Source organism: Rutidosis leptorrhynchoides, chromosome 10 (assembly GCF_046630445.1).
Source record: "Rutidosis leptorrhynchoides isolate AG116_Rl617_1_P2 chromosome 10, CSIRO_AGI_Rlap_v1, whole genome shotgun sequence".
NCBI classification, from domain to species: Eukaryota; Viridiplantae; Streptophyta; class Magnoliopsida; order Asterales; family Asteraceae; genus Rutidosis; species Rutidosis leptorrhynchoides.
Window position 1 is genome coordinate 336,754,620 of NC_092342.1, and position 20,767 is coordinate 336,775,386.

Genomic DNA, 20,767 nt, shown 5'->3' on the forward strand with positions numbered 1-20,767 from the left:
GAGATTTTGCTGGAAGTTTAAGTAAATGATTCCTAACAACTCTGCATTTTTAGTTTTTGAAAATTGTTTCGAATTCACGTTAGTGTATATCACTGTGAAGAACTCAAGAACTCAAAAATTGATTTTTAGATTAAGAGTGTTATAGGTTATGATTACAACATGAATTGTGTTGCAAATCATTCCTATAATCTTTATGGATCATCAAATTAACTGGAGATATCAAAACAAACTCGAATTTGATTCAAGAACACTTAGTTGACTTTGAAAACCAAAACTTTGACTCCTAAATTAGAAATTAATAGAAAGAATTGAGGATTGACAACTTACAGATAGTTTAGTTAGATGAATTCTAACACTTCTGCATTTAAAGATTTTGAAAATTAATACTAAATCAAAATTTGGCTAAAAAGATGAAGAACAGAGAGTACGAGTCTATGATGGTGTTCGTTTGGTTCATTAGTAAGAAGAAAAGGAAGGTAATTCACTGTAAAAGAAATGAAGAAGTTTTGTGTGTGGGATGTTAATACATCAACTTGTATATATATAATATTATAAGTTGATTGAAGGAGAATAATATAACAATTAAATATGCATATGTATAGTAATATGTATGATTTAAATCGGACCACACAGTAATCTTAAATCATACCATTCGCAGTGGTGATGGGCATGATGGGGTGTGATGGGTGTTTCTGTGGGGTATAGTGGTGATTTGACAAAGGTGTGGCGTGATGGCGTGATGGAGTTTGTAGTGGTATGGGGTGATGGTTGTGTGATGGAGTTATTTTATTATTTTTATTGATTTAATTAAAATGTAACTTCATTTATCTAATTTGTGATTGGTTGATATCTCCATTACCTCCAATTTTAATTCCATGACGCTCCCATCACGCCCACAAAATTTTTCCTTCCATCACGCCCCACAGTAGCGTGATGGAGGCGTGATAGAGGGAAAAACTTGACCATCAAGAATGGTCTAACTACGTTGTTATAAAGCAACTATCCTGATCAACGGTATCACGAACACCTAACCCAAATAATACTGTATAGTATTGTCACTCTATAAATAAGGGTTTCTCTCTTTCTACTTTTTTCCTTTTCTCACAACAGGAGAGAGAAACTAAGCTCCGCCTTCTGTCACTAAAAAAACCCTATCTTTCTGCATATTCATATTCATCATCAAGATTTCAAATCTTGATTATTATTACATCAATCTCCGATTTCAATTTGTGGGTTTTTGTTGGTTTTTCGTGAATTTACAAGAGTATTAAGAATTAAGGTATGCAGGCTGACCAAACCGTGTTGAGTTTAAGACCTGGTGGTGGTGGCAATCGAGCAAGAACAAGTGCCCCGCGTTTCGATTTTGGTTCATCTGATCTTTCTTCTCTTCGTCCTCACGGCGGTGCCGGCACTACATCTATTGCCGCCTTCAAGGTTGTTACTTTATCTAAACCCTAATTGGATCTGGGCTTTATTGTTATTATATACATCATCTGTTTATGCGTGTCTAATATATGTGCTGTTTTGTGTTAGATTTTTAGAGTTTAGATTATCTTAATTAAGTATTACTGTTACTATATTGTTTCAAGACTGTTTTCATTATGAGATAAAATATGTTGTGAAGTGAGATTTAATTTATATGAGTTATGATAGGTTTGTTAGTTTAATTGTTTGTATTTTGCTTTGGGATTTAATGTCAGTGGTTAATGGTTATGGTTATTTGAGTAGATTAAGGTTATGGGTTATGCTAAATGGGATAATCTGTGCATAAAAGTAGATGGTTAAACGGATAAAGTTTTCCTTTTTAGGTTAGGGGATGGCGAGTTTTTTTTACTCGGATGTACGTTGCCTAACCGAGTTATCCCACAATCTTTTTTGGCTCTTTTTTATTCGGAATAATAGGTCTTAAAACGATATATACAATGTTAAGTCATGAAGAACAGAGAGTACTAGTCTATGATGATGTTCGTTTGGTTCATTAGTAAGAAGAAAAGGAAGGTAATTCACTGTAAAATAAATGAAGAAGTTTTGTGTGTAGGATGTTAATACATCAACTTGTATATATATAATATTACAAGTTGATTGAAGGAGAATAATATAACAATTAAATATGCATATGTATAGTAATATGTATGATTTAAATCGAACCACACAGTAATCTTAAATCATTAATCTAAATATCACGGATGTATTAAACTATACACTGCCGACACTTCTCACGGATAGTACTGTCGTGTCCATTGCTAAACAGTTAGCGTATAAAAGTGTTCCTAAAAATTCCAAATTTTTAGATTAAATATATTTAATTATTTCACTCAATAACTGTCTAAAACCTGATAAAAAAGGTTCGATAATTGTTTATTTTCTGTTCCAATTTGTTATGTACGGCGTACAAAAACTTAGGTTGAAAAGGTAAAAATAAATATTTATCAAAACTATTATCTTTTTAATCAAATTATGTACCAATTTTTATTTTAAAACTTCATATATATATATATTAGACCTATTTTAAAAATAATTAAACGTCAACCGAAAGTTACAGACATTTACAATTTAAGTTCAAAATTAATTATATTTAATATACACTATGTATATATATAAACAGTTTTAAATAACGAAATTTACTACGCAAATAAATATATATTAAATAATTATATTAAATATAACAATATATATATATACAGGTAATATACATATATTATATATAAAATAATAGTTTTTATTACAATGTATTTTATTTTACATATTTATTTATAATAATAAATATATTTAATAGTTTATTAATGTTCATGTTATTATATATATATATATATATATATATATATATATATATATATATATATACATATATTTATATATACACATATTTACATATATCCATATATTTACAAGCAATGGTTCGTGAATCATTGGGAACAGTCAAAAAGTAATTGATTATATAAACACAACATTACAGACTTTGCTTATCGTGTCGAAATCAATAAAGATTAAGTTTAAAATTTGGTCGGAAATTTCCGGGTCGTCACAGTACCTACCCGTTAAAGAAATTTCGTCCCGAAATTTGAGTGGGGTGGTCATGGCTAACAATGAAAATGTTTTCATGACGAATATGAGTTGATAAATAGAGTCTTATCATCATTGAGTGATGTGGATAAAATAATTCGATTATTCGAAGAGTACGAATGAAGCTATCACAAAAGAGTGGAATGAATAAAATGCAGATTCATCTTGCCTGGTGACGTAGTCATGGTTGATTTCCGAAAATCAAGGAATTTAGAGGAAATCTTCGTAATAAGATTTGGTTCCTCGGTAATTAAGGAAATTAGGATCCACTTTAAATGCGATCATCTGTTTTGATTACTCTGTCGGATATTTTACTATAAATTCACCCCTTTCGTTTCCTTTATATTTTGGAGTTCCATCTTTTTGACTTTAAGTCAAGCGAATAATGGTCCAGACTTCGTAGGTATGAAATTTCGAATAATCCTAATGTTCTAAGTAGAAAGGAATATAATAGTGCGATCTTGATTGGTTAAATTACCAGAAGTTACGGAAAAAGATAGAACTATCAAGAAATATGTTCTTGTTATGTTTATAAGTTAGATAGAATGTAAGAGTCGTGTAACATGGCATATAATGACGTTATGATCTACGAATCATCAAGTTACATTAGAAACTCAGCATGACTTACTGTAATATAATCACGTTGATCAAGTGTCATTATATTATACTAACTCATGCATCAGTTCCCAACACTACTATAATAACATTTATATTTTAAGCTCGAAAGTTTACAGAATATAGAAACTAACAGTTTCTATATGATGTAACACTGATAGCACGAAGAGATTAATGATTTCAGATAAGAATAGTTATGAAAATATCTTCAGAAATATGGAGGATATTTATAATGAAAGATACGATGATATCTTGGAATTTCTAATATCGAAGGATGGTGAAGAAAATTTGTCCGCAAGAGTTTGAAGTCAGAAGCAAGATATTTGCTAAAGATTTCATCAGAAACAGAATCATCGGGATTCTTAATGTACAAGTTTAGTCCTTGTGATTTGTTCAGAGACTCCTTCGTAGTTTGCTCAATCAGTTTTTCAGTTTCAAACTTTTTCTGAGCTTTGCCAACATACAATTCTTTATCATCAACTTTTGGCTGTTGAGGTCGTTTACAGCTTTTGTAGCTTCATCCAACTTTTCAAAATTCAGAGTATTAATTCGCAGAATGGGTGCTTTTCAGAATTTCAGAATGGAAGATCAGAATTCTAAGAGATAAATGTTATATGGATACAGATACATATAACTGTTGATGTGGAAACGTTGCGAGACTCACAATACAGATTTGCTGATTCCCGGTAATTGGTATGGCAATTCTTGTTACAAGATGCGGATGAGTACCTGATGAGACTTCAATAGATAAATATAGTGACTTGTCGGAGAGATTTACACCAAGGAGCAACGAGGTTGCTGGTACGCCTGCTGGTAATATGATGGAATATAAAAAGTTCCCCGGTAACAATAAAAGAGTACACATATATATCAAGGTTATAATAAGGTTGTTTCGAACGAAAAATCGAAGTTGACTTGTTGGAGCTGTGACAAAATTGGCTAATTTGGAAAGAGATTGCAAAGTTATTTTCGGTAATAATAACACTAAGGAATTTGCACAGCTACGCGTTAAATGTTTACTCAGTTGCCGAGAGTTTCTCAGGTGCATAACTATATGCATAAATCTTTCCTTCCGTGGATGAAGTGCGGTTGATTCATCCTATTGATTGGGGTGTTTTCAAGAATCATGAAAAGTTTGAACGCAGATTGTAATCGTCAAGATACAAATGAGGTTTAAGATGAAGTCAAGTGGAAAACTTGAAGAAGTATTTAGTTTCATATATTATAATCAATATTTTAATTCATTTTAATTATCCAATATTATTAGTCCATAGTCGATAGTCCACAGTTGACAGTCCAATAATTCATATATAGTTTAATATATAATATTCGAATTAATTAATACGTATCGTGACCCGTGTACATGTCTCAGACTCGATCACAACTCAAACTATATATATTATTGTAGAATCAACCTCAACCATGTATAGCTAACTCCAGCATTACTGCATATAGAGTGTCTATGGTTATTCCAAATAATATATATAGATGCGTCGATATGATATGTCAAAATCTTGTATACGTGTCCTGATATTTAAAGTGCGTAAAATAAATAACAGAAATTAAATGACGATAAATAAAACTGCGAGAATTAAAATTGCGATAAATAAAATGCAATAAATAAATTGCAATAAATAAATTGCGATAAATAAATTGCGATAAATAAATTGCGATAAATAAAAGGTAATACGGAATTAACAGTTAGCTAGGATTTTGGTTAGCGTGGATTCTTAATAGAATTTCTTATAGTTAATTTGTTTGTTTCTAACAAATTTTATTTCTGTCCAATGTTTTCTTCATTATGCCACTTGTTGGATTCTGATAGGTCAAAATCCAAATATGAAATTGAATGAAAATGGTTATTCTGCGGTGAACGGATTCGTATATCAGTGGATGTAAGTAGGATAATAAATGACTGTTGAATCAGATTCGCAGAATGTACAGTGTACTTATTAATGTGAAATTTAAATATTCCTCGGGTATTACCTACCCGTTAAAATATTTTCACCATTAACAGTTTGTACGAAAGAATTTTTAATTACAATCTTTATGAAAATATATATACATATATATTTTCTTCAGATATAATCATGGATTTAATGAGTTAATGTGATATTAATCTCATTTGATTTTCGTTTGAAACTAGAATGAATAATCTCTAAAACTTTAGAGATTACATAATCGCCGTGAAGAACAAAGATAATTGATGTACAACGATACGTAGAACGATGATCATACTCAAGGTATAGAATGGGATGTTGAGGCATGGATGGTGGATGGTACTGGTGTTGTTACTGATGGTACTTTTGGTGTCGGTGATGTTGCTGAAACTGGTAAATTTTGCACCATATTCTCCAAATTGATTATTCGAGCGCGAAATTCGTTGACTTCTTCGATCACTCCAGGATGATTGACGGTTAGAACAAGCGGATGAATAAGGTTTAGAATTTTATATAAAATATAATCGTGGCGAGATATTCGAGAAATAAGGGTGAAAATGATATTTCGGACTGGTTCACCGATAAGTGCTTCAGGTTCTTCGCCAAGAGGTGAATTTGGTTGATGGAAAGGATCACCTTCTTTTTGTCTCCAATGATTAGGTAGGCTACAAACCCATCAGATGAATTGGTTGATTCATTCTGGTGACACTGCTTTCGGAGTTTAGGTGAAACTCCATATCGGAATAGCTGTCGGAATAACTATCGGAATAGCTATCGGAATTCGAGGGACTCGAACTGGTTGAAGGATTCACCTCGTATGATCAGATGAAGGATTTTCGATAAGAAATAGATTAAAGGATGTAGATTAGTACCCTGCAATACATAATTTACATATGCATATATAATACTAAAATCCTATAAGTTACGGAGGAATCTACGGAAGCTGTCAGGCAACGTCTACAGTAACAGATACGCTAAGATATGAATTATCAGATACGCTAAGATATGAATTTTGTCTATACAATATTCATGCAATCATTGCAGTAAGATGTGTCTAGACCAAGAATGATAAGCAGGTAATTTCCTAAGGATGATAAGCAGATGATTTTCGACTAGAAATGATAAGCAAAACTTTTGACATGGAGACACGGTCGAAGTCCAGACTCACTAATGCATCTAAACAACTATCAGTTAGACACACTAATGCAAGACCTGGTTCGCTAAGACCACCGCTCTGATACCAACTGAAAGAACCCGTTCATATACATTATAAACGATTCACAATAGTTGATTTCATTGCGAGGTACTTGACCTCTATATGATACATTTTACAAACATTGCATTCGTTTTTAAAAGACAAACTTTCATTTATATCGAAAGTTGACGGCATGCATACAATTTCATAATATATCCAACTATAATTGACTTAATAATAATCTTGATGAACTCAACGAATCGAATGCAACGTCTTTTGAAATATGTCATGAATGACTCCAAGTAATATCTCTAATATGAGCAAATGCACAGCGGAAGATTTCTTTCATACCTGAGAATAAACATGCTTAAAAGTGTCAATCAAAAGGTTGGTGAGTTCATAGGTTTATCATAGCAATCATTTCAATATGTTAATAGACCACAAGATTTCCGTTTATAAATATATGTACACTCGCAAGTGTATAAAACCGTTCTACTTATGTTGAGGCCTCAGTAACCAACCTTAACAATAATATAATAAGTCATCTTCGCAAAGATGGATACGTACACTCGCAAGTGTATAAATAATCCTCGAAGTACTAAACATCCGCCCACTAGTTCTTATGTCTAGTGCAGCCTACAGGATGAGGGTGTTAAGCCCGATAGATCTATCTTTAGGATTCGCGCTCACATGCTCTTATAACATGTAACTAAATTACCTAGCACATCAATCCGCAGAATTATCATTTTTGATCACTTGTCTCTATTTCGTAAAGCATTTATAAAAGCAGCGCATGTATTCTCAGTCCAAAAATATATATTGCAAAAGCAATTAAAAAGGGAGCAAATGAAACTCACCATACTGTATTTTGTAGTAAAAATACATATGACGACATTGAAAAAGTATAGGGTTGACCTTGGATTCACGAACCTATATCATTCATATATATATATATACTTGTTATATATATATATATATATATATATATATATATATATATATATAAACATATAACAAGTTCATATATTAGTAATATTAATATACTTGTTATATTTAATGATTCATATTTCATATCTTAAATATATTTATTTTATATATCTTGAATAATTAATTAATACTTATTAAAAATATAATTAGGTTATCTGTTTTAAATATGATTTTATATATCTAATAGTTATTTTTATAATAATAATGATATTATCAATACTTATACTTATTTTAATAACAATAATAATCATAATCATAATAATAACAATAATAATAATTGATCATAAATTCCTTATTTTAGTAATAATAATAATAGTAATAATTATATTACTAATGATAATAACAATAATAATAATTTTAGAAATGAAAACTACCTTCAAAAAGCTTTTCTAGAAAAATATGCCCCAAACCGGATTTGAACTTGAGACCTCTCGCTCACCCGCAAACACACTTAACCATTCTTCCATTCTAAGTTTTTCTAATTTATATTACAACCCAACTTACTTATCTAGTACTTCTTAATGCCATGCTCATCATCTTCTTCACCATGTCTAACATCAAACGGGGCAAAAACTTAACAACAATCGAACGGTTTCTCATTTATGACTTGTAAACAACATGAAACAAAAAAATAAAAGTGTTCTTTTGATTAGAAAAATTCAGAAAAAGTTAAAAAAAAATACTGCTGAAGCTAGTAACACTTCAAATTTTTTTTTAATGTTTTCAATTTTGAGTTCGTTTTGGACAATCTTTACAACATGAAATATGTTTCAAATCATTCCTAAAAACTTTGTGAATCGTCAATTTCAACAGAAACATCAAAACAAGCTCTAATTTCTCGATGAACAAATTAGTTGACTTTTGACAAAATAACTTTGACTCGCAAATTCGAATTCGTTATTAAGAATTGGAACTTGAGATTTTGCAAGAAGTTTAAGTAAATGATTCCTAACAACTCTGCATTTTTAGTTTTTGAAATTTGTTTCGAATTCACGTTAGTGTATATCACTGTGAAGAACTCAAGAACTCAAAAATTGATTTTTAGATTAAGAGTGTTATAGGTTATGATTACAACATGAATTGTGTTGCAAATCATTCTATAATCTTTATGGATCATCAAATTAACTGGAGATATCAAAACAAACTCGAATTTGATTCAAGAACACTTAGTTGACTTTAAAAACCAAAACTTTGACTCCTAAATTAGAAATTAATAGAAAGAATTGAGGATTGAAAACTTACAGATAGTTTAGTTAGATGAATTCTAACACTTCTGCATTTAAAGATTTTGAAAATTAATACTAAATCAAAATTTGGCTAAAAAGATGAAGAACAGAGAGTACGAGTCTATGATGGTGTTCGTTTGGTTCATTAGTAAGAAGAAAAGGAAGGTAATTCACTGTAAAAGAAATGAAGAAGTTTTGTGTGTGGGATGTTAATACATCAACTTGTATATATATAATATTACAAGTTGATTGAAGGAGAATAATATAACAATTAAATATGCATATGTATAGTAATATGTATGATTTAAATCGGACCACACAGTAATCTTAAATCATACCATTCGCAGTGGTGATGGGCGTGATGGGGTGTGATGGGTGTTTCTGTGGGGTATAGTGGTGATTTGACAAAGGTGATGGCGTGATGGAGTTTGTAGTGGTATGGGGTGATGGTTGTGTGATGAAGTTATTTTATTATTTTTATTGATTTAATTAAAATGTAACTTCATTTATCTAATTTGTGATTTGTTGATATCTCCATTACCTCCAATTTTACTTCCATGACGCTCCCATCACGCCCACAAAATTTTTCCTTCCATCACGCCCTTACAATAGCGTGATGGAGCCGTGATAAAGGTAAAAACTTACCATCAAAAATGTTCTAACTACGTTGTTATAAAGCAACTATCCTGATCAACGGTATCACGAACACCTAACCCAAATAATACTGTATAGTATTGTCGCTCTATAAATAAGGGTTTCTCTCTTTCTACTTTTTTCCTTTTCTCACAACAGGAGAGAGAAACTAAGCTCCTCCTTCTATCACTGAAAAAAACCCTATCTTTCTTCATATTCATATTCATCAAGAAGATTTCAAATCTTGATTATTATTTCATCAATCGCCGATTTCAATTTGTGGGTTTTTGTTGGTTTTTCGTGAATTTACAAGAGTATTAAGAATAAGGTATGCAGGCTGATCAAACCGTGTTGAGTTTAAGACCTGGTGGTGGTGGCAATCGAGCAAGAACAAGTGCCCCGCGTTTCGATTTTGGTTCATCTGATCTTTCTTCTCTTCATCCTCACGGTGGTGCCGGTGCTACATCTATTGCCGCCTTCAAGGTTGTTACTTTATCTAAACCCTAAATGGATCTGGGCTTTATTGTTATTATATACATCATCTGTTTATGCGTGTCTAATATATGTGCTGTTTTGTGTTAAATTTTTAGAGTTTAGAGTATCTTAATTAAGTATTACTGTTACTATATTGTTTCAAGACTGTTTTCATTATGAGATAAAATATGTTGTGAAGTGAGATTTGATTTATATGAGTTATGATAGGTTTGTTAGTTTAATTGTTTGTATTTTGCTTTGGGATTTAATGTCAATGGTTAAGGTTAATGGTTATGGTTATTTGAGTAGATTAAGGTTATGGGTTATGCTAAATGGGATAATCTGTGCATAAAAGTAGACGGTTAAACGGATAAAGTTTTCATTTTTAGGTTAGGGGATGGCGAGTTTTTTTTTACTCGGATGTACGTTGCCTAACCGAGTTATCCCACAATCTTTTCCGGCTCTTTTTTATTGCTGCCCCAAGATACGCTACTAGTGAGGTTTGAACTCTGACTTGTTGTGAGAGAGTATCAAGGCATAAAAGTAACTACATTTAATACATAGTCCACTGTTTTGGGGCATGGAGTTATCGAAAAGAGTGTTGGGAGATGTCTAATCTGTTGTTAGCGTTAGTTTTTTTAGTTTGTGAGTTGTAATGGTGGTTGGTAACTATAGAGATGAAGATGGATCATGGATGTATGAAATCTAAGATGAATGGTCCTTTCCTTGTAAATATTGTATATTTTGTACTATGTTATGCTTATGATTGATGTTATTATGAGGCGCTTATTAGTCTCTTTGTTAACACTCGTAATTGACTATTTTTTTAACAATTTATGTAGAGCATTGGAATATGTCATTTATTGGTAAGTAGCTGCTAATGTTACTATTTGAAAGTCAAGTATGATTCTGCAAAGTTGAGTCATATATAGTGTAATGTAACAAGTTGTGCAAAATATAGGTCTATGTGGTTATGCATTCTTGATTTTCTGCTATTGTCTATGTTTATACTTGTCTCATCATAGTTGTTATTAAGTATCAGTTTTTTTACTTATCTATTGGTGGCTCCTTAATTAATAATTCTCTAATTCTGTATTTATTCTGCAGAACAATGATTCTCGATTCGAGCTTCGTGAGCGTGTTCGTTACACCAGAGACCAGCTGTTACAACTTAGGGAGGTAATGCTTTAAAATGTGTCTTTAATTTTTTTTATCGTCGTGTAAATATGTAATAAATTATGTGAATCGAATATTCAAGTCGTATTCAGTTATTCACACATGCCAGTTCCTTGGCGTTTGTTACAGAGTAACTTATTTATTGCCCATTTATGATCTGTCATGATGCTGTTCTTAGTTTAATGTACTTTTTTTTATCAAAAAGTTTATATGCAATATTTACTACTAGAAATTTATTATTTTCGACAAGTGTTTTTATGTCGATTTTTTTCTATCGTTGTAGGTTGTAGACATCCCTGAGGAGATACTGAAAATCAAACAAGAAGTGGACACTGAGTTTTTTGGCGAGACCCAGAATTGGACCAAATCTGAAGGAACCGTTAGTAGTTTTAAGTTTTTTTTTTTCTTTCTTGGCACTACAAGCTTAATATTTTTTATTTTCTCCCCGTTCCCATTTCTTATGTTGATTAATTTATGATTTTTTTTATTTGGTTGCAGGTGCCAGCTCAGCCTCAGGCACGCTATTCTGAACCTGATAACCGAGATTGGCGTGGTAGACCCCCCGTAGAGGAGAAGTCTTGGGACGCTGCTCGTGACAACCGAGATTTTAGCCGTTTTGATAATAGGCAAGAACCAAACTCACAATATGGTAGACCTCAAGCCTCTCCTAACCAAGGGGTAAGTTCAATAAAAAGTTTATGTCTTTCGAGTTTTTTTGTAAAAAGTTTATCTTTCGAACTTTTTTTGTATAAAGTTTATATCTTTTAAACATTTTTTGCAAAAAGTTTATATCTTTTGAACTTTTTTTCTAAAATGTCTACATAATTCAAACTATTTTTGTAAAAAGAATATAAATTTCGAACTTTTTCTGTAATAAGTTTATATATATATTTCAAACTTTTTTTGTAATAAGTTGTATCTCACTATTGCTTCAAAATGCATTCTATTTTTTGGGACAGACGGGTGGCCCCGCTCCTCCTCTTGTCAAAGCTGAGGTCCCATGGTCAGTTCGCAGGGGGACTATGTCTGATAAGGATCGTGTCTTGAAGACGGTTAAAGGGTTAGCTACTAACACTTCAAATATTACATAATAATACTATCTTTATTACTTCATTTGTTAGATTATCTCATAAAATATGATTTTTCTAACGACATTCTTTAGGGACGTTGTTAGCGTGCTTAAAAGTAATATATAACTGCTATGTTCAACACTTTTATGCACGTTAATGACTGTCGTAATGGCTATCGTTTGAAAAATCTTATAAAAAGTTGAAAACTTATGGGCAATTCTTTTTGACTCAGTATCCTGAACAAGTTGACTCCGGAAAAGTTTGATCTCCTCAAGGGACAACTTATTGACTCGGGGATCACGTCAGCTGATATTCTAAAGGTTTTGTTTCTTCTCTAATTTCTGTTCAACTATATCATTAATATATTGATCTGTTATGTCGTGTTATATCAAAAGGAAAATATATAGATATATAATATGGTTTTCTAATTCAATTCAGGGTGTGATCTCGTTGATATTTGACAAGGCCGTTCTTGAGCCTACATTTTGTCCTATGTATGCTCAGCTATGTTCAGATCTTAATAAAAATCTCCCGCCGTTTCCATCCGATGAACCTGATGGAAAAGAGATAACATTCAAACGTTTACTATTGAATAATTGCCAAGAGGCTTTTGAAGGTGCCGAGCAGATGAGGGCCGAAATTAGACAGATGACGGGTCCCGATCAAGATTCAGAACGTAGGGATAGAGAAAGATTGATAAAGCTTCGGACCCTCGGAAACATCCGGTTAATCGGTGAACTTCTGAAGCAGAAAATGGTTCCAGAAAAGATCGTTCATCACATCGTACAGGTTTCATCTCTAATCTGACTTGCAGCAATATTTATTGTATCTTATTATTTTGTTTATTTGTTATTTAATGTATATATTCTTGACGGTTAATTGTGATACTTGGTTCAATCAGGAGCTTTTAGGGGCTGACAGTAAGATCTGTCCAGAGGAGGAAAATGTGGAGGCGATTTGTCAGTTTTTTAACACCATTGGCAAACAACTTGACGAGGGCCCAAAGTCGAGGCGAATTAACGATCTTTATTTTATCCGACTCAAAGAACTATCGAAGAACCAACAGTTGGCTCCTCGTATGAGGTTCATGGTTCGTGATGTTATTGATCTAAGATCAAATAACTGGATTCCAAGGCGCGAAGAGGTACTACTTTTTATACTATAAACTATACCAGGCAATCGGTTGGGTCGGGTTTGGGTCCAAATGGGTCAAACCCAGACGTGCCAGTTTTTCAACGGGTCCAAACGGGTAGAACCCAATCGGGTCGGGTTTGGGTTGAGAAGGGCAGAAAACTGATGTTACGTATTTGTTTTATTTTCTGTTGCATAGGTGAAAGCGAAGACCATTAATGAGATTCATATTGAAGCCGAGAAGAACATGGGTCTTCGTCGGGGTTCAACCGCTAGTATAAGAAACAGCCGTGTAGTGGCTACTGGTCCACAAGGAGGTTTAACCCCTGTGGGTTTGAACCGCATGCCTGGTGCACCTGGGACCCGCATGATGCCCGGTGCACCTGCAATGGATGATGATTGGGAGGTCCCGAGATCTCGCTCGATGCCTCGGGGTGTTCAGCCACCGGTACTTGGCGCCAAGACACCGTCACCAAGTCAACGGTTTCTTCCCCAGGGTAGTAGCGGCTTCATAGGCGGCAAGTCTAGCGCCTTATTACAAGGAAGTGGTGGTCCCGCAACCACTTCTGTTCCTGTATCGCATGCGGCTCTATCTGCTAGACCGAGCCCCACACCGTCTCCTGCTACGGCACCGATTAAGGCGAAAAATACCGATGAACTGAAGAGAAAAACGATATCTCTTCTCGAGGAGTATTTTAACGTTCGTTTATTGGACGAAGCATTACAATGTTTGGTGGAACTGAACGCACCGGAATATTACCCCGAGTTTGTTAAGGAAGCCCTTTCACTTGGTTTGGAAAAAAGCCCGCCTTGTGTCGAACCGTTATCCAAGCTTTTGGACCACCTTTACACCAAAAAGGTCCTCACTCGAGCCGACTTGATAACCGGGTGCCTTTCATACGGCGCGTTGTTGGATGATATTGCGATTGATCTACCAAAAGCGCCAAACAACTTCGGTGAGATCTTAGGGCATCTGGTGTTATCAGGTGGCTTAGATTTCAAAGTTGTGGCGGATGTTTTAAAGAAGATGGAGGATGACTACTATCAGAAAGCCGTTTTTTCAGGTGTTAAAAAGGTTGTTAGTTCGAGCTCTTCTGGAACAGCCATTTTGGAGTCACAAGCAGCTGACGTGGGTGCGTGTGAAAGCCTATTTTAGGAGAGCGCCTATTTTAGGGGAGCGTCTAAAAGTGGTTGGATGATGTCGAAAACAAGAGGGGAGTTATAAGTAAAACTGTATTATCTTGTTTTTGTATTGAGGTTACAACAAAAAAGGTGGACTCGTTACCATGAATTTTGACATATCGAGTGTGTTCTCGATTGATAAAATTTTCGCAGACGTTTTTTTTGTTTTTGTTATATGTTTAGTTTTTTTGTGACTTTCGAGTTAAATTTGATTATTATTGTTGAGACTTGGAAGTTCATAAAAGCAACTGTTGTATCCTATTGAAATCTCATTGTTTTATCAAGTGTGATCCTTGTTTTGGGGTGAATTATGTTTACGTTACTCTTATGGTGAATTTAGACTCGAGCAAACAAAGATTGGCTTAAAAGAATGTTTTTATGCTGTGTCTGAAAAATGAAGCGTACAAAAGGCACATTTGGTTCAGATTAAAGCTTTGTTTTTTAATGGAGAGGAAAATAGATGAAACTGATATGTTTGTTGTTTGTATTTCTTCTTTGTTATTATGAGTTTTGCATACGGAATGAACGAACGAGTGTTTTTGAGTTTCGTCCACATCATGAACTAATTGAAGTTGATCTACTCCAGCACCAAGTTTTCGACTTGGTGATCACTAATGCTGATACTCTAAAATGTTTGTTTCTAATCTTGTTGCATATATCTCATTTACAAAAAATAAGTGCTACTTATTTCTACAAAAGCATTGTACAGTATACTAAAATATATACTAAAAGAGATTAACTTTTTGATCGTTTAAAGCTTTAAAAAATGTCGATAGGAATGTCAATGGATCGGATACGGTTTGGGTTATGTCATGTTCATTTCCATTTAGCTTTTGTTCATTGATACTCATATCTATATCCAGTGTATTTCAGTTCATTCATCTATATCCACAAGATTAAGTGAGTTAATGGATATCTGTTAAATATTAAAAAAAAAAATGTTATAATATTTTCTAATATGCGATTAAACAAAAACGTAGTATAGCCAAAAAATAAATATAACATGACATAATTAAAATCTATCCACAAGAATGTCTAATCTTTATCGAAGATAAAACACAATATGTTGAATTTACTCGTTACCAATTCAACAAACAAATTATCGGCGCTCTCATGCAATCTAAACAAGACAAACTTACAAATCAAAGAACCTAACAAATGTAAGCAAAGCTTAACAAAAAGCTAAAGAAGAAACAAGTGGAAGAAGAGATCTGTCGACTCGATAATGAGCTCAAACAAAATCCTGTGAAGTGAGAAAACAAACAGAGTATCATACATGCATGAAGCTAAGACTAATCATAACCACGACGCATTCCTCAACGCCACATCAGCTTTCTCTCTCCTCCTTCCTCACCACTTCCTCCCATAACACTCTCATAACACACCATTGCCAACCATGACATACTTCTTCATATTTTATTATTAAAGTTTGATATTATATTCATTTTTATAAATAATAATATTATTATTAAAATAAAAACACACTTAAATTGATTAAAAAAAAACGATTACAATTTATTAAAAGTCCAAAATTACAATAATTAGAAAATCCTAAAAACATAAATATTACAATAATTAGAAAGTCCTGATACAATTACTACTTTATTTTAAAATCATAAACCTTAAAACGTACGATTTATTTCCGACGAGAATCTGGAAGATAGATCACCTTCATATGGGTCAAATGATACATCATCATCAACAAATTCCAAATACAGAGAAATTCGATTTGAACGGAAGAGTAGAGTTTCTTTTATACCGTTCCATTGTTCCTCGGTCCCAAGGTAGAGAGCGGACAATTCCGGAACACAGTCGTCATCATAATGTAACACGTCTGTATGTTCAAACGGTACATGTTTCTTCAAAAATTCAAGCAGCTCGTCTAAACAAACGTCTCGAATGTCGATGTCTTCAAACGAAATTTTTGAACCATGTTCATAATCGTACAATTTGGAGTAGTCGAATCCACTTCCGTAATAAACATCGAACGAGACGATCATCGGGGGAATTGTCACCATTTTTGAAGATGTGTGTGAAGTATGTTTTTTTTTTTTTTTTTTTTTTTTTTTTTTTTTTTTTTTTTTTGAACGGCAAGCTTGCATCAGTGTATCATTTATTTCAACGACACTCATCATTTATTTTGAAGTGTGTGTGAAGTGTTGTTTTTTGCTGTATACATCGTGTGTGTGTGTGTGTGTGTGTATATATATATATATATATATATATATATATATATATATATATATATATATATAAACTGCAATATATCCGTTACAAGGCAAAAATTAACCGTTGAACACGTCCTCGATTATGTTTCGATATGAAATGTTTGAGGGCGACGGTTAGCAGGGCGGATGAGGGTGGCACCAATGCCATCGGCGCCCTCGGATGACGGTGTTGATGACATACTCTATAACAAACCGTGGGAATTGGTCTAATATATACTCCGTAACTCTCTCTTTAACATTTTTATTTGACGGTAATATAAACCATGGTTGATATTTAAAATTAGGCTTTGTGGTCGACTCTTGCTATGTGCCCTCTTCCTGAAAACTTGTGTCACTAGTATAACCCGATTATTATTAAAGTATAAAAAGCATGGATATGGCATGTTTATTACGGAGTATACATAGTACAAAAGATACGTAGTAAAATCTATCTATATCTATATGCTAGCTAGCACTGAAGTGTGTAGGTTCTTGAATGTTGTGACTTGTGGATGGCTTCTTTGACCGGATACTCTCTTTGTTCTCTTTTTGCTTTGGACGATTTGGCTCATGCTCAAAAGGATTAAATAAATCATTTTTTTTCTTTTTTACATCCATTTTCTTATTAATTATTCTCTTTATATTTACATTTTTTTTTTACTTTAATCTAAATAAATACTACTTCAGCCGTCCGCCGATATTATTTCATTTATGATGTTCCATTTTAATTGTCCCCATCCAAAAAGTAGATAATAAAAATAAGGTTATAAAGTTCTTAAAAACATAAAATAACACATGAGTAAAAAGTAAGCGTTAAAACTGTAAAGTAAGTAAAAAGTACAGCGAATGTAAGGAGTATGAGTAGAGGTTTAACAAAGTAAAACGGATAAATTTATAGGATTTCTCCTATTTTTTTTTTATACTCAGAATCGAATTATCCAGTGATTATCTAACAACGTCAACTACATGAACATTCCTTTATTTTTGTAAGATATAAAACCATTGATCATAACGCATAGAGCGTATATCTATACCCAAAGAAACAAGTTTCTTGTGATACTACTGTAAAACTTAGAAGAAACTATAGCCAACTTGTTTTAATAAAATAAAACAATGATTATTTATCACCCAAAACATGCTTTAAAGAATAACGATAAACATAACCGACATTTAACTAAAAACCAAGGCTCATCTTGTTTAATCGGCAAAAGAGGATACACAAAGCACTGATCAGTACATACATCATTCAAATTTCTCTATTATGCCAAAACAGAGTCGCTAATACACAAACCTTTTCTTTACATAAACTTTCCTTTTTAACCATACGATTACACTTTCAAAGGATCAATACCTTAACCGATAACCAATTCAGATGCAAATTCTTGGTCTTAAACTATATAGACTTTTATCTAATCCATCTAATTAATGTTTATTACTTTCATACTTCATACGCTTAAAGCCACGGGATCTTGCCAAGAGATCTTCCTCTTCCCTGCTCGATTTGTCGAACCATCACCTAAATTTCTACAAATCGATAGCTTTAAATCATTGTGCGGTTCTTTCATTTGATCCTCGTAACTCCCCTGAACTTCTTCTTCTTCTTCTTCCATCTGAAATTCAACAAACAAAAATAAAATTGTAGTTTGACTGTTAACCTTGGTCGATTGCAAAAAAATTACAACTAATAAATACACACCATTTATATTGTATCTTGTTCAGTTTTACAAACCCTTTTTACCATTTTAATAAATGCTGTACAATGAATAACTCGTTAACTCACCGAAATCTGGTTCAAGTCAAATTTAGGAGCTCGAGCTTGCACCACAGCTTCTTTAGCGCTAAAACCACTTTCTTTCGGGTTAAATTCAGTCACCGGAGGCAAATTGTTTCCATTAATCCTCTGGTTTAGATCGACACCATGGAAGTTAAACACGGAAGGTGGTCTAATTGGGACCATGTTTTTCTTCTCAGTAGACATTTTCCCCCTTTGTTTTCCATTAGGGACAGGGGGTAAAAGGCGCAAAGTTGCCGCCTTTTTCGAGTTCGCCTTCTCTTTATTGCTTTTCTTGAATTGGGTTGTTTCTACATTTTGTGATTTCACTTCTTGTGGTGCTGATAATCTAGTTTTCAGTAGATATTTGTGTCTACGCCTCAAGAATCTGTGGAAACCAAGAACAGAAATTCATTCAGTGCATAATAAAGACAACTAATTTGGATTTCTTGAATTCTAAATACAAAATTGTAACTGAAATCTAAATGGAAATAAATCTATATTGAATTGAGTATGTGAAAACAATTGTACCTAACTTCAGCTTCTAAAAGCTGTTTCTTTTGCTTCATGGCTTCCAATTTGTTTCTTGCAGCCTCTGTTTCCTGTAAATTTACAAATTTTTTTAAAGTTTAATGACAAGAATACCCTTTTGAAGTTGAAATATAACAACAAAGTCTTACTTTATATACTGCGTACCAAAATATTATGCTAGTTATTACTAATCAATTATTTTCCCAATCCAAACCCTAATCCCCAAACTTTTGGAATCAATTTGAAGAAACGAACAATTATGAGAACAAAATCAAAGTCAAACATAGATCAAACAGATAAAATCAATATCATATTATACCCAAAAACAGTCTCAACAGATCTATTCCCCAAAAGATCATAAATATGTGATCTATAACAATATGATCAAGAAACATCAATAATCAAACAAGATATCTCATCATGTAATCATAACAACAAGAACCCTAAAGAGAAATTGAACAATCCAAACCCCAATACCAAATTCTTAGGCAAAAACTCTCAGATCATAAGAAAAATTATAAAGATTCTTACTTGTTGCAACTCCAGGTAATCTTGGACAAGGGTTTGATGTTTGAATCTAGCCCTAACATCTTCATAAGAAGATGAATCAAAAGCAACCCCTTTCATCTTCTTACTCATCAGATCTCAACTTTCTTGAATTCCCAAATTGGAAAAGAAATCAATTTGATGCAAAAAGAAAAATATCGAAAGATAGAAAAGAAAAAGACTTGAAATAAAGATGAGAGAGATAGAGATATAGATAGAGATATAATAATGAAAGATAGATAGAGAGGGGGGTGTGTGGGAATGAAATACTTAAAGAAATATAAGAATGGGTTTGTGTGTGTGGGGTGAGAAGTTTCTTGCTTTTTCCTGTTTTCTCTGTTGATGGTGATGAAACTCTGACCAAAGAGAAAGCCCCAAAAAGCCCATATAATTCGGTTGGTTTGGTAGACAATGAAGTGATGAAGATGGAGAATTTTGGGGGGTTGCAGAAGGGTATTTGTGGAATAAGCATAATTAATTGGTCTGTATGTCAAGTTTTGTTTTTGTGTTTGTATATGTGTAATGTAATGGTATGTGTGTGAGTGTGTAAATGTGTGAGTTGGGTTTGGTTGGATTTTGAAGACATCTTTCTTTTCGTGATTTGTTTCTTTCTCTCTCTCTTTATTTATCTTTCAAAGACTATATTTTTAACAAAAAATTTGGTCCAAATGGGCCATTGAAGAGACAGAGTGGATGGGTGGTGTATGTGGACTCTTCTTTCTTTGTTTTCTGATGATGTTTTTGTCAAAGTTTTCATTTTTCTTCCTCAATGAATTGAGGGTATTGTCTGTTTATAATAAAAACAGAGGAAATTGAATAAATCAATTAAAAATTTTAAGACTTTTTCGTTTATTTTAGAAAGAGAAAATGATGATAAAGGTATTAGGTATGAGTGTTGTGTTTCCTGAAGTGTTGCAGTTGTTGGTAGTACCTTGTTTTTAGGGCTGGGTTTGCTCACTGGTTTTTTAAATGCGATTGTGATGGCAACCTAACTTAATTACTATTTTACCCTTTTTCTAT

General features: G+C 32.9%; 2 protein-coding genes across 3 annotated transcripts; one reads left to right on the forward strand and one right to left on the reverse strand.

Annotated features, from left to right (window-relative positions):
* The first annotated feature begins 1,148 nt into the window (after positions 1 to 1,148).
* LOC139873215 (eukaryotic translation initiation factor-like) lies at positions 1,149 to 14,953 on the forward strand. Of its 2 annotated transcripts, none has more exons than XM_071861147.1 (9): positions 1,149 to 1,434; positions 11,241 to 11,312; positions 11,593 to 11,688; positions 11,808 to 11,987; positions 12,269 to 12,369; positions 12,612 to 12,699; positions 12,818 to 13,168; positions 13,281 to 13,523; positions 13,710 to 14,953. In XM_071861147.1, the coding sequence occupies exons 1-9, from the start codon at positions 1,282 to 1,284 to the stop codon at positions 14,664 to 14,666; spliced, it is 2,241 nt and encodes a 746-aa protein (XP_071717248.1). In that variant the 5' UTR covers positions 1,149 to 1,281; the 3' UTR covers positions 14,667 to 14,953. The 2 variants fall into 2 exon arrangements, with proteins under 2 accessions (XP_071717248.1, XP_071717247.1); XM_071861146.1 differs by lacking the exon at positions 1,149 to 1,434 and adding an exon at positions 9,798 to 10,142.
* Positions 14,954 to 18,063: 3,110 nt separating this feature from the next.
* LOC139872478 (uncharacterized) lies at positions 18,064 to 20,566 on the reverse strand. Its single transcript, XM_071860362.1, has 4 exons — positions 19,733 to 20,566; positions 19,202 to 19,272; positions 18,680 to 19,058; positions 18,064 to 18,509 (listed from the first exon to the last, which is right to left on the reverse strand). The coding sequence occupies exons 1-4, from the start codon at positions 19,838 to 19,840 to the stop codon at positions 18,345 to 18,347; spliced, it is 723 nt and encodes a 240-aa protein (XP_071716463.1). The 5' UTR covers positions 19,841 to 20,566; the 3' UTR covers positions 18,064 to 18,344.
* Positions 20,567 to 20,767: the final 201 nt, after the last annotated feature.

Excerpts from the sequence above, each read along its gene's own strand:
- LOC139873215 (XM_071861147.1), top strand. The coding sequence starts at position 1,282 with ATGCAGGCTGACCAAACCGTGTTGAGTTTAAGACCTGGTGGTGGTGGC. Across the intron at positions 11,313-11,592 it reads AGCTGTTACAACTTAGGGAG|GTTGTAGACATCCCTGAGGA; the intron begins GTAATGCTTTAA and ends CTATCGTTGTAG. Across the intron at positions 11,689-11,807 it reads GGACCAAATCTGAAGGAACC|GTGCCAGCTCAGCCTCAGGC; the intron begins GTTAGTAGTTTT and ends ATTTGGTTGCAG.
- LOC139872478 (XM_071860362.1), bottom strand. The coding sequence starts at position 19,840 with ATGAGTAAGAAGATGAAAGGGGTTGCTTTTGATTCATCTTCTTATGAA. Across the intron at positions 19,273-19,732 it reads ATTACCTGGAGTTGCAACAA|GAAACAGAGGCTGCAAGAAA; the intron begins GTAAGAATCTTT and ends GTAAATTTACAG. Across the intron at positions 18,510-18,679 it reads TTGACTTGAACCAGATTTCG|ATGGAAGAAGAAGAAGAAGA; the intron begins GTGAGTTAACGA and ends GTTGAATTTCAG.